This window comes from Saimiri boliviensis, chromosome 10 (assembly GCF_048565385.1).
Source record: "Saimiri boliviensis isolate mSaiBol1 chromosome 10, mSaiBol1.pri, whole genome shotgun sequence".
Taxonomy (NCBI): domain Eukaryota; kingdom Metazoa; phylum Chordata; class Mammalia; order Primates; family Cebidae; genus Saimiri; species Saimiri boliviensis.
In genome coordinates this window covers 107,258,704-107,270,828 of record NC_133458.1, presented here as the reverse complement: position 1 = coordinate 107,270,828, position 12,125 = coordinate 107,258,704, and the positions used below count along the sequence as shown (strand labels likewise).

The 12,125-nt window shown below is 41.8% G+C and overlaps 1 protein-coding gene across 14 annotated transcripts in view; it reads right to left on the bottom strand.

Moving 5' to 3' along the window:
- Nucleotides 1–12,125, bottom strand: part of GRB10 (growth factor receptor bound protein 10) — a 200,060-nt gene that overhangs the window by 101,639 nt on the left and 86,296 nt on the right. For 13 of the 14 annotated variants that reach the window (XM_074379689.1, XM_074379682.1, XM_074379679.1 and 10 more), the window contains one exon: nt 10,927–11,014. Coding sequence is in view for 3 of the 14 variants with exons in the window: in XM_074379679.1 (XP_074235780.1) it covers nt 10,927–11,014 (88 nt within the window). In the remaining 11 variants the exon portion in view is untranslated. Of the gene's footprint in view, nt 1–1,316; nt 1,787–10,926; nt 11,015–12,125 lie in introns of those variants that run through there. The other variant, XM_074379687.1, reaches the window with a different exon arrangement.

Here is a 12,125-nt window from a genome sequence, read left to right as displayed (position 1 = left end):
CCAATCTTTTTTCTACACTTCCACTGTTACTAGTAAGGCGCAGGAAAGCACTGCACCAAACACATCGCTACGAATCAAAGCTGCATGCCTATAACCAGTATTTCTGGCTTAACGAAAACCCAGAGAAGAAACTAAAGAAACGAAAGCCAGAAGAAACCAGCTGTACTGGGTTGGAGAGGACCTCTGAACTCCGGAGCCTAAAGGCATTCCTCCAGACAGGAGTCAAGCGTCTGTGTAGGATGTCTCCATCTGAGAGAATAAACTACATATACTTCCTGGGGTTGACTCCGGCAATCAAGGAAAAGGTTTTGATTCCAGCTCAAGAGGCTTCACTATGACAATCACAGACAACAGCCCTGCTCTCCAGATGGAACAAAGTCACGATGAATGTGCGTGCATTGCAGGGATGGGCCTGGGGCGCCCGAGGCGCGCACGGAGCAGAGGAGATGGGGACAGAAGGCCCAGAGGCTGGAAGAGCGCAGCCTCCACTTTCAGGCAGGACCACAGCCTGCCCTGCCCACCAGTCTAGAGCAGCTACACCAGCAAGGAGAAAGGGAGATCCAAGCAGTTACCGTTTGCAAAGAAGAGAAGTCAACCGGACAAAGTGCCTCTGGCCAAGCAGATGACAAAAAAAGCTGGGCAGAGACTCTTCAAGGCTTCTGTGCTGGAGAAGGGAGGGAAGTGAGTGGGTGGGTGGGTAGGACCACTTCATCTGTGGTCAGAAACTCTGCTACCCCGGCCAGGTGCGGTGGCTGACACCTGTAATCCCAGCACTTTGGGAGGCTGAGGTAGGCAGATCACCTGAGGCCAAGAGTTCAAGACCAGCCCGGCCAACATGGTGAAACCCCGTTTCTACTAAAAATACAAAAATGAGCCAGGTGTGGTGGCGCATGCCTGTAATCTCAGCTACTTGGGAGGCTGAAGCACAAGAATTGCTTGAACCTGGGAGGTGAAGGTTGCAGTGATCCAAGATAGCACCTCTGTCTCAAAACAAAAACAAAGAAACAAACAAAAACAAGAACCAGAAACAGAAACTCTGCAGTCCAGCACGAGGCCACTAACTGATAACAATACAAGGGTAGGGGGCTGGGGTAATTTGCGATGGAGTATTTGAGGGGACTGAGGACATGCTAAAAATGAGTTTTGGGCTCTCTGCCAAACTCTCATAAAGTGGATCACTCAATAGAGTGAATGATCTTAACTGACTCTGGACAATAACTTAAATTCTCAGGTCCTGTCTCCACCCAGACTGGGCTAGGTGAGATCCCGCAGGGTGAAGACTCTGTAGTGTGTACGGCCACCCAACCCTCACCTACCCACAGGCTGGCACTGCCCACGGAAGCCTGTCTTCCTGGGGATGAGACCTCAGACTCGCCCAGAGCACTGAATTCAGGGATCTCAGCACCTGTTAATAGGAAAATTCTGCAGTTTGGTGAGTATACTGTAAAGGCACAATCATTCATTTCAAATTTTAATTTATGTCACTTTTTTTTTTTCCATTGTAAAAATATCCACATTTTAGGCACAGTGAGAAACTGCAAATAAGCCAAACAAAAACACATTTCTCACCCCAAGAGGAATGCCATGATAGCAGGTAGACTGCCAACCTCTAAAAACTTGGCAACGCATTCTTCCCTCCCTCTCTCGGCGCCTACCCTCTCTGCTACTGGGAAGCCCTCGAGATCTTGGGAGCTTTTTTTTTTTTTTTTGATTGTACTTTAGGTTCTGGGATACCTGTGCAGATCTTGCAGGGTGGTTGCACAGGCACACACATCGCAAGGGGGTCTGCTGCTTCTATTCCCCCATCATCTATATTTGGCATTTCTTCCCATGTTATCCCTTCCCCTCCCCCAGCCCCCCCACAACTGACCCCAGTGTGTAGTGCTCCCCTCCCTGTGTCCATGTGTTCTCATTGTTCAACACCTGCCTGTGAGTGAGAACATGCGGTGTTTGATTTTCTGTTCTTGTGTCAGTTTGCTGAGAATGACGGTTTCCAGGTTCATCCAAGTCTCTACAGAGGACACAAACTCATCGTTTTTTTTTTTTTTATGGCTGCGTAGTATTCCGTGGTATATATGTGCCACATTTTCCTTGTCCAGTCTATCACTGATGGGCATTTGGGTTGGTTCCAGGTCTTTACTATTGTAAACACTACTGTAATGAATATACGTGAGCATGTGTCTTTACAGCAGGATGATTTATAATCCTTTGGGTATATATACCCAGTAGTGGGATTGCTGGGTCAAATGGAACTTCTATTTCTAGATCCTTGAGGAATCACCACCCTGTCTTCCACAATGGTTGAACTAATTTACACTCCCACCGACAAAGGGCTAATATCCAGAATCTACGAAGATCTTGAGAACTTTAGTCTCTCTCCCTGTGCCTGGGACACACCTCTGCATCCTCCCAGGGTGCAACCCACTTGATGTGTCCCATGTACAAGTGCCAGTCAAAGGGCACTCTCTGTTCATGCCCAAACCATGACTTCTCCCCAGTGCCCACGCACTGTCTCATCTTCAAAGGTCTGCAAATATTCCTGGGAAATAAATCAAGAAAAAAATACTTAAGAGTGAAATAAGTCAACGTTCTCAATTTCACACTTATCATCTATTTATTTCCAAACTAGTGGTGCCACAAATTGCTCCAGGCTGATATATCAACATCAAAAAAATCACACGTTACTGATAACAAAACACCCTACCTCTTGACAACTGCAAAACCTTTGAGGCAGGCATTATCCTGGATCAGTAAGTTTTCTAGGGTGTGAGAGTAACACACCTTCCAGCACGAGAACCTGTTTTCATTTTTCTGCTTATACATACTGTAGTACGTCATCCTCTGGGCTGCTTTCTTTCTTAAGCAGGGGGCAAAGAATATAATGCAACCTTTACTTAATGACTTCAGTCCTCTCTCTGAGCATGATTGATGGCCACTGGCTAATGAGGTATAATGCTGTTTGCTCCTAGGTAAATGGACTTACCCCTGCTGGACTCGAGTTCTAATGGCTCCTTTTGCTGGCCTCTCTCTTCCAATACTATAGTGCTGCCAAAACCACCTCTTACTGAGGTGAACTTACAGGAATTTCCAGGGGCTATTTTTCCTTCCTATCTGTTATAGGTTTAGATAATAAATATTCAAAGTTCTGGCATTGTATTTTTAAATAAAACAAAAAATAATGGTCCATTTATTTTCATTACGAAATACTGTTACATGTTTGTTCATAATTTTAAAATGCACAATGTTACAAGGTGAATAAAAATAACCCATAATCCCACCACCCAAATTAAGTATCATTACATAAAACATATATTGTGCTCTTATTTTGTCTTTCTACAAAATTGGGACCATACAGTACTGGAACCTGTTTCCCTAGCTTTTTTCACTCAGTAAATCTGGGCATTTTCTCAAGTTACTAGATATTTAGCATTTTAAGACAGAATAATGGTCTCTCATCAGTGCATGGAATATTTATCTGATTAGTCTTGTCTTTCAGCTATTTGCTTTATTCTAAGGGAATATGTTATTCATTGAATTGAAATAGATACACATGCACACACATGTACACATCATTGAATAAATTCCTGGAATTGATGAGTTTAAATGTATGACCTTTGAAAGGCTTTTATTAGACAGTAGCAAACCACCTTCCAGAATTAGATCCACTTATTCGCACTCCCCAGCAAGAGCTACTTCTTACGGAGTGCACAGCGTGGCAGGCATGATATCCTATGCTTTACAGGCACCTCTTTTCAGTTCTCAAAACAACTTCACAAAGAAGGCATTGTTATCCCATGTTATTGACAAGGAAACTGAGGCTTAGTACACAAGAGATCAGAGTTTCAAATGAAACATGCATTCACTGGCAGCCTCTCAGGCTGTTACTGCTGCATCACGGGTCCCACGAAGCTCATGAGCCTTTGGGAGCTGTCTCCAGAGCCCACTCTATCTGCTTTTGTGCACAGACTTTAACCTCTCTTTTTCAACCCTCTAGGCATCTTTACTCAATTGTGTTCCTAGTGAGAGGTGTGGCCAGGCATCTCTGCTTGGGTTATGAGCAGGAACAGCCATCAGACAAAATTTGCCTAAAACTGAGGCCAAACTTCTAAAAATAAAACTTTACATCTCAAAAATACTATGAAGGAAAAAACTAAATATAGCATTACCCTATAATCCAGCAATTCCACGTCTAGCCTTATTCCCCAAGGATATGAAAGCAGGAACTCAGACACTTGTATGTCAATGTTTATAGCAGCACTATTCCCAATGGCCATAAGGTGGATGAAACCCAATGCACCTCCCTCAACAGATGACGGAAGAATAAAACGTGGTCCATCCACACCATGGAATATTATTCAGCCTTAAAAAGGAAGGCATTCTGACACGTGCTACAATATGGATGAACCTTGAAGACATTATGCTGAGTCAAAGGAGCCAGTCACCAAAGGACACACAGTGTATGGTCCACTTACATGAGGTACTTAGAACAGGCAAATGAAGAGACAGGAAGTAGATTAGAGGTTACCAGAGACGGGAGAGGATTATTGCTTAATGGGTACAGAGTTTCTGTTTGGGGTGATAAAACATTTTTGGAAATAGATAAATGATGATGGTTGCATAACACTGCTCACATGACCAGTGCCGCTTAACGTACGCTTATACAAATAACTAAAACGGCAAATTTTGTTTTACATATTTTTAACAACAGAGAAATGTTTTTTCAAAATCGTCAAAAGTAATTCCAGCTATTGCAAAACCACCCCCTTTCAAAGGAAAGTGCATCCCTCCTTGCTGTGTGCTGCTAAGAAATATGGGGAGCATTTTTAGCAACTGGCACGCAAAATAAGCTGCTTACATTCGTTAGGAACAAGGTAATAAAACAGGAGCAATAAATCCTCTTTGCCAGATAGCAGTAACAGGTCAAGGAAAGTCGCAGATAATCTTTTATTCTAAACACCAGGTTCCATGCAAGGATCCAGGCCACTCCAGATCAAACATACCACGTAAAAGCTAAGGTCTGTATGATCACAGCATCTGATGATGCCTCAAAAATTAAGGAAGCAAGAAAGAACCGCACCGTTATCTTTGTCAAATTTGGTCACAAGTCCCAAAGCATCTTGTTAAAAAGAATCCCCAAAGTTGAACATGGTGTCAGGCGAAGAGATGGGAAGGGGAAAGCAGTGACTCCTGCAGGCTGTGCTGTGGGCTGAGTGACCCCCCCAGGGAGGGAAGGAGCCTTTGTACCCAGTGCCAGAGAGCTGCAAGCCCCAGGTCCATTCCGCACAGACACACAGGGCTGTGAACACGCCAAGAGGGAAGATGAACACTCTGCACTTGGACACACTTGAAAGAGGGATCTGTGCCTTTCTGTTCCATCTAACAGCCCTCCGAGCACAGTCTTCCTTGATTTCCAGCTCAGTTGGTTTCCATATTTTTCTTGTGAAATAAGTGTCCAGAATCAGACACAAACACATCATGCTTTCCTTTTTTGCAAACTGCCTGCTCATGTTCTTTGCCAGTTTTTCTATGTAATTGTTTGTCTTATTTTATTTATATGATTTTTTTTTTTTTACATAACAGGATAGGAATACTCTGCATGTTACATGTATTTCTATATGTATATGCAGAAAGTTATAAATTATTCTTCCAGGCTGAAGTGTGCCTTTTAGCCTTCTAAATATCACCTGTTATGTCTACACAGAAATTTGTAATGGTGATACACTCAAATTTACCATTTTCCCTTCATGGTTGTGCTAAGTCTGATTCACAAAAGTCTTTCTTAGCCTAAGAGCATGAAGATTCTCACTATTCATTAATTCTTGCCATTCAAATAAATAAAAGGTGTTGTGTTCTTTCACTTTTAATTATTTAATTGGCCTGAAACTAATTACTGTGTAGAATACGCAGTAGAGTCCCATTCCCTGCCACCCCCTGTGAACAGTCACGGTTGCTGTCATCTCTGTTCTGACACAAGTTCACTGTGCTGCATTCGTTTCTATAAACGCGTGGGTCTCCTTATGTGATATCTATTCTGGTCCTCTGGTCTATTCGTCTGCCCTGGAACCAACAGCATCCTTGCTTAGTTGTGATACCGTACAAGAGGGATTGCCATCCGAGAGTGCAAATCACTCCTCCACATGCCTTGTTGCTTTTAAAATCTGTCTTCAAATCCTTGAGTTCCACTCTTCCTTATTGAAGTTAGAAAAGATTTTCCAAGTCACACGTGACAAGACTGTTTAGCAGTTGGCTGCAACTGATTTAAATTTAAAGACAAACATGAGAAAATGTGACATCTGCACTAAATTCCGTCTCCTGATCCATGATCATAGTATAGCTCTCCACTTATTCAGGTTGTTTTTAAGGCTCTGAAACATCCTATAATGCCTGGTAATCTTCCTGAATATACTCCTAGGTAGCTTATAATTTTTGTCAATGTTATAAGCGGGATTTCTTTTCATGTTACATTTCCTAATTGTTTTTTCTTGGCATACAGGAGTACTTTTACATTTTATATTTTGATCTCACATTATATCTGCTATCTTAGAGAATTCTTGCTCATTTTAAAAGTGCTAACAATACATGTGTGAATTTTCTGTTTGTATAACTATTTGCAAATAGACACACATTTCAGTCTTTCTTTCTAATGTTTACATTTTTGTTTCTTCATTTGCTTCTTTTACTACACTGTTTAAGACCTCCAGTGACAGCAGGCACCCCTGTCTAATTCTAGATTTTCAGGAACACAACTCTAACAGTTTTCCACTATACATGATGCATGCTATAGGTTTCTGACAAACTTTAACAAGTTAAGCAGGTTTCTTTTCAGTACTGGTTTAGTACAAATTTTGTTATTATTTGTTATGGATTGTATTGACTGGAGAGTAACATTAAATGCCTTTCTGTCAGATGAAATGATTATTTTTTCTCTTTAATTCTGAGATGTTCAATGTGTTCACTGCTTTATGAGAGTAAACCATCCCTTCACTATTATAATAAACCCAACTTGGTCAGAACATTTGTTTCTTTTACATTTCACTTAAAGTACTGAATTTGATTCATTAGTGTTTTACTTAGATTTTCTGTTTTCTGTTGAAATGTAAAATAGTACTATGATTACGATTTCTTGTACTGTTTCAAAGAGAGACAAACATTAGATGAATGGGGGAGCATCAGCTTGTCTTCCGTGTTTAAGACTGTCCACACTGTAACACTCTTAAACAGCATGTATAAAAAGAGAAACTGTTTCTTCAAAGTTTAATATCACTCATCTGCAAATCACTTGAGTATTTTTGAAGGTGTAGTATTGATTACTATTTCTTCCAGAGCAGTTTCTCTATTACATTTTTATATTTCTTCCAGAGTCCATTTTGTCTTTGCATTTTTACAATAAATCATCTATTTCCCCCAGATTTTCTTTTCTTCTCTTCTTTTCAGTTTTCTTGATGCTGTTTTTAAAACTTGCTAAAGTGCTCGTAATTTGATTTTTCTCAGGCACCGTTTCCCCTCCTTAGTGTCTGTGCTAGGGGTTTGCTCTTATGGTAATTTTTACAAAAGATTAGCGTTTGATTTTGTTCCTATTGACACTCGCTTTATTTCAACAATTTCTGACTTCAATTTTTATAATTAATTCCTTCTACATTCCTTGGACTTATTCTATTTCATTAATTTTAATTTTTCTCTTTCTGAAGCTTAAAATTTAGCCTTACCACCTTCGCAGCATTATACAACTTTCCACTTCAGTGCACTCACTTTCATTCAGTTATAAATGATTGGTATTTCCATTGCAATTTCCTCTCTTACTCACAAGTAAAGTAAGAGTGGGTGTGTTTTAAAGTTTCCACATGCATGTTTATGTGATTTGTTTTGAACTTTTTATGTTGATGTCTGATTTATTCACACTGGGTCAAAGAACAAGCCTTGCATGAAATAGATTGCTTAAAATGGAGCGTGACTTTATATACCGTCAATTTTTCAAAAAGTAACACAGATTTTAGAAACGAATCATGAGTCTTGGGTAAAGGGAGCTACGTGTGTGTATTAATTTGAGCCTGTTAACACTATGATGAAGTGACTTGGAATTACTCCTACTATCTGATTTTGTATTTCATGTTTAGCATCCTTTCTCTCTCCACATCTTGGGGTTTTTTTTTTTTCCATTTCTACTCGATGTTGTTTGATTGCTGTTATTTTTCATATATATTCCCTTATACCTTTTTCTGCTGGTTAGGAACCATAGATTGTATGCACATTCTTTTACTATTTACAGCCAATATTTTAGCTGCACCTAATATTTTTAAATACACAATTGAGTATTCATCACGTATTATTTTCCCATACGTGCCATGTTTCCCTGGTATCCACATTCCTTATTCCTCAAGAAGCACTTTTAATCATTCTTCTAGGCCAGGCACTGTGGCTCGCCCATGTAAACCAAGCACTTCGGAAGTTGACATGGGAGGGTAGCTTGAGGCCAGGAGTCTGAGAGAAGCCTGGGTAGCACAGCAAGGCCCCATCGCTACAAAAAATGTTTAGAGTAGCCGGGAGTGATGGCGCCCACCTGTAGTCCCAGCTACTAGGGAGGCTGAGGCTGGAGGATCACTTGAGCCCAGGAGTTCAAGGCTGCAGAGAGCTATGAGCTGCACTCCAGCCTGGGTGACAGGGCAAGACGTGATGTCTCAAAAAATGAAAATAAAAGAATAATTATTCTTTTAGTGAAGATTGCCAGTGACACTTTTTTTTCTCAATCTTTGCCTGAGAAAGGTTTATTTTGCCTTCCCTAGTTGGCGATATGTTGGCATAAAATTCTAGATGGATGGTTACCGTTTGCTCTGCACCTGGGACTACACTGCTTTGTCTTCCGGCACTGCCCAGGGTGCCCAGGTCTTGCCTCATTTCCTCTTGTTGTGTTTCGTAGTTTCTTGCCTTATCTTACAGACATGGTTTCATGCATCCGTCTGAGCACTATAAACACATATTTCAATGCCTCTGTCACACGTTTCTTTTGACTGCATATGGGCTAAATTGGTAATCTGTTGGTTTTGCTAGCTATTCTGTATTCCTTGGTATAGGACTGCTTCACGTGCTTTGGGAATGCTGGTTTGCAGACCTGCTTTAGGTGGGTTTTGTTTTTCTCTTCCTGCCTCTCCCTCTGCACTGAGTGGTCGAGTCGGGACAGTCTGGAGCTGCTGCCTCACGCGGGCCGCGAAGGTTCAGTCTGTGTCACTGCACTGGGAGGCTGTTTGGGTTAGCTCCGGCTGCAAGGTTGCATCCACTCTGCCTGGCTGCCTGGCCATGACTTCACATGCACTGTAATCCCTCCAAGGCAACAGCCCCTTTCCAGCATCTTTTGAAAACAGGGGAGCCCCAACACAGCTCCCAGCTGGATACCACGGGCCTGGTTCTGACGGAGAAAGCACAGTCCTTTGCATTCCCTATGACCTGAGCCAGGTGCCGATGCCACTTTGGGAGCCACAGCCCTAAGGGGACAGCACTGTTCAATGCTTGTGGACACGCTTGGGTCTGGGCAAGGCTGAGTCCTTCCGGCTTTCCCATTTTACATGCCATGTGTATGTAAAAGGACTGAGAGGTGGCCAAAGTCAAAGGTGCGCTTAAAGTATCAACCCTCTGGGTCACTGAGCAGAAGTGGAGTTCAATACAGGGACATGTTCATCTCTTCCTTTAAGCCCTGTTTCAGGTGTGGAAAACACTTGAAAATGAAGGTGTTGAAGCTGGGTCTCCGGTGCAGAGATTCTACACAGGAGACCCAGCTTCAACAGCGTACTATGTAACGGAAGAGAACCAGCTCTCTTCTACATGGAATGTGCTCCACGTGCTGCAAATGTCCCTTAATCGTACTACTACCCAGGTGGCTTTGATATCTGTAGAATATTTGAGTATATGATTTAAAGACAAAGGACAAAAGGTAACACTTGAAAAGTGCTTTCAGTGTAATTTTTTCTAGTTTCCTAATTAAAGTATTAGCCTAAATTTTTATATGAACATTAACACCAACGCTTAAATGGTTTCTGTTTAAATGAGATCATATGTGAGCATACAATATAACAAGTTAAAATTTTCTTAAGCTTCGAAGTCAATACTAACAAATTGGCACCCTTCCCCTGCATCACGTCCTTTCAAAGTTTTCTAAAAGATTATCCTAAAATTATGCTTGCCATGGAAAACCTTGATGGCTTTTATGAATCTTCTAATAATTGAAAAAATATTGCTTCGACTTCATGGTCAGGACCCAGCTTTTATTTTTGCTGTCAATCTTTCTCATTAAGTAATTTAAGAAAATCTGAATATTCACATTCCCACCAGCTCAAAGCCCTGTGATGTCCTGCACTTAAACTCTCCAAGAAGCCAAACAATGGGCCATGTGCATGTTTCCAGTTCTATCTTCAGGCTTCCCATCTTGCAGCAAAGCTTCCTTTATTAGATCTAACTTCCTAAGTAGTCTAATTTACTAAAGGTAGTTCCCTTTCCTTCCTTTCCCCCAATAACCTCATCAGAAATTAAATTAATAGAAGGAACAGAAGCAACCAGAGAAGGGGAGAGGAAGACCAAGAGCACATATGCCCAAAACCACCTTAACTGGAAGTATCCACACGCCTAAATCAAGAGGATTCACCTGGGAGCAGCGTTCAAAAGGCGACATCAAGTCGCCTTTCAGCTGAAACCTAGATAACTCGTATGAAACTGACCTTGAGGTTTTGCTCATTGAAGTTTGCTAATTGAACAGAAATGCATGAAGATATCAGAACCAAGGATCTTTCTCTATTTGGGGATTCACTGTCCTTACTGAGAAAGGAAGAACCAATGTTAGAATAGTCATCTTAGTGTCAAGAGCAACGTTTTAGAATATCAGCTCCTGCCACTGCTGCAAAGCTAGACCTGGGTGTGTTCTTGTGTTTGCTCATTCCTTACCCTGGCGATTCACGAGTCGGTCAGGCTGTGCAGGGAGCCCTGGTCCTGCCGGCTCTTGTGGACTGCGAGGTGTCTGCTCCACTTTGTCCTAAAAAAAAAAGGACCACAGAAGAAAGGCCGTGAGTTCACAAGCAGCATCCCACACTTTTCAACACCCAGCTTCCCCAGCATTTCCTTTCTTCCTCAATTCCTTACTTCCTTTCCACTTATCTACTTCATCTGTTTTCAATGATAGTTGTTGAACAGAAGACTGATTAAGGGAAGCTGAAATCATGAAAAGGTACAAGCTGTTCAGCAAGGGAGTTAAAAGTTACTTCTGTGTTTGGGCTTACATAGCTTTCCCTGTATAGCAATTCAGAGAGCATTACTGCCAACTGCTTGATTTAGGCAGTGAATATAAATAATTAACACTCCGTGAAGCGCATGCATTTTCTGTAACAACTACAGGTAATCAAGTGTTGGGCGTTCTGTTACCTAGGACAGAAACATCTAGAGAGTGTTTTCTAAGTGGTTCCTTCCACAAAGTGTAAGGAAGGAGCTCCGTGACAGTTTTTTAGTCATTAGTATGAGAGCAACACTTCAAGGCAAAACGTAAAACAGCAATAGTATGACGCTAAGCCCACAGTTCGAGAAACGCATCTGCACGGGACTAGAAGCCAATGAAAGATACATTCAAATGTGGGGAAAGAAAATGTGCCTTTTAATATGTACATGCTTATAAATATTATCAGTGACTAACTTGGGGTGCGGAGATGTTCGTTTTCTCTTACAGATTTATAAAATCTTTGAAATCTTCATGATGCGTATGTACTACTACTTCTGTAATTAGGAAGGTTTGAACAGTGCCAACAGTACAAGATCTGCACCAAAACTACTATTAATATATATATTGTCACAAATATCATAGTTGACATCAGCAAATTCCCTCCTATTCACGCAAAAGAGACCTTCCAGATTGCAAACTGAAGCACATGAAACATCTGGCATGCAAAGTGCTCTGATGGCCAACATGCACACAGAGTTCCCTCTGCCAAGCGGGGCTCCCGCCACAGAGGCGGCCACTGAGGCACGGGAAGGTGAGTTACTACGCTCAAAACCCTCATCACCCAGTGGGTCCAGGCTGTTCTGGGTTTCGAGCTACAGGGTCCACGCTCCTTCCCACCATTTTGCAGTGCCCAAACTGCCCAAGAAACTCAGAA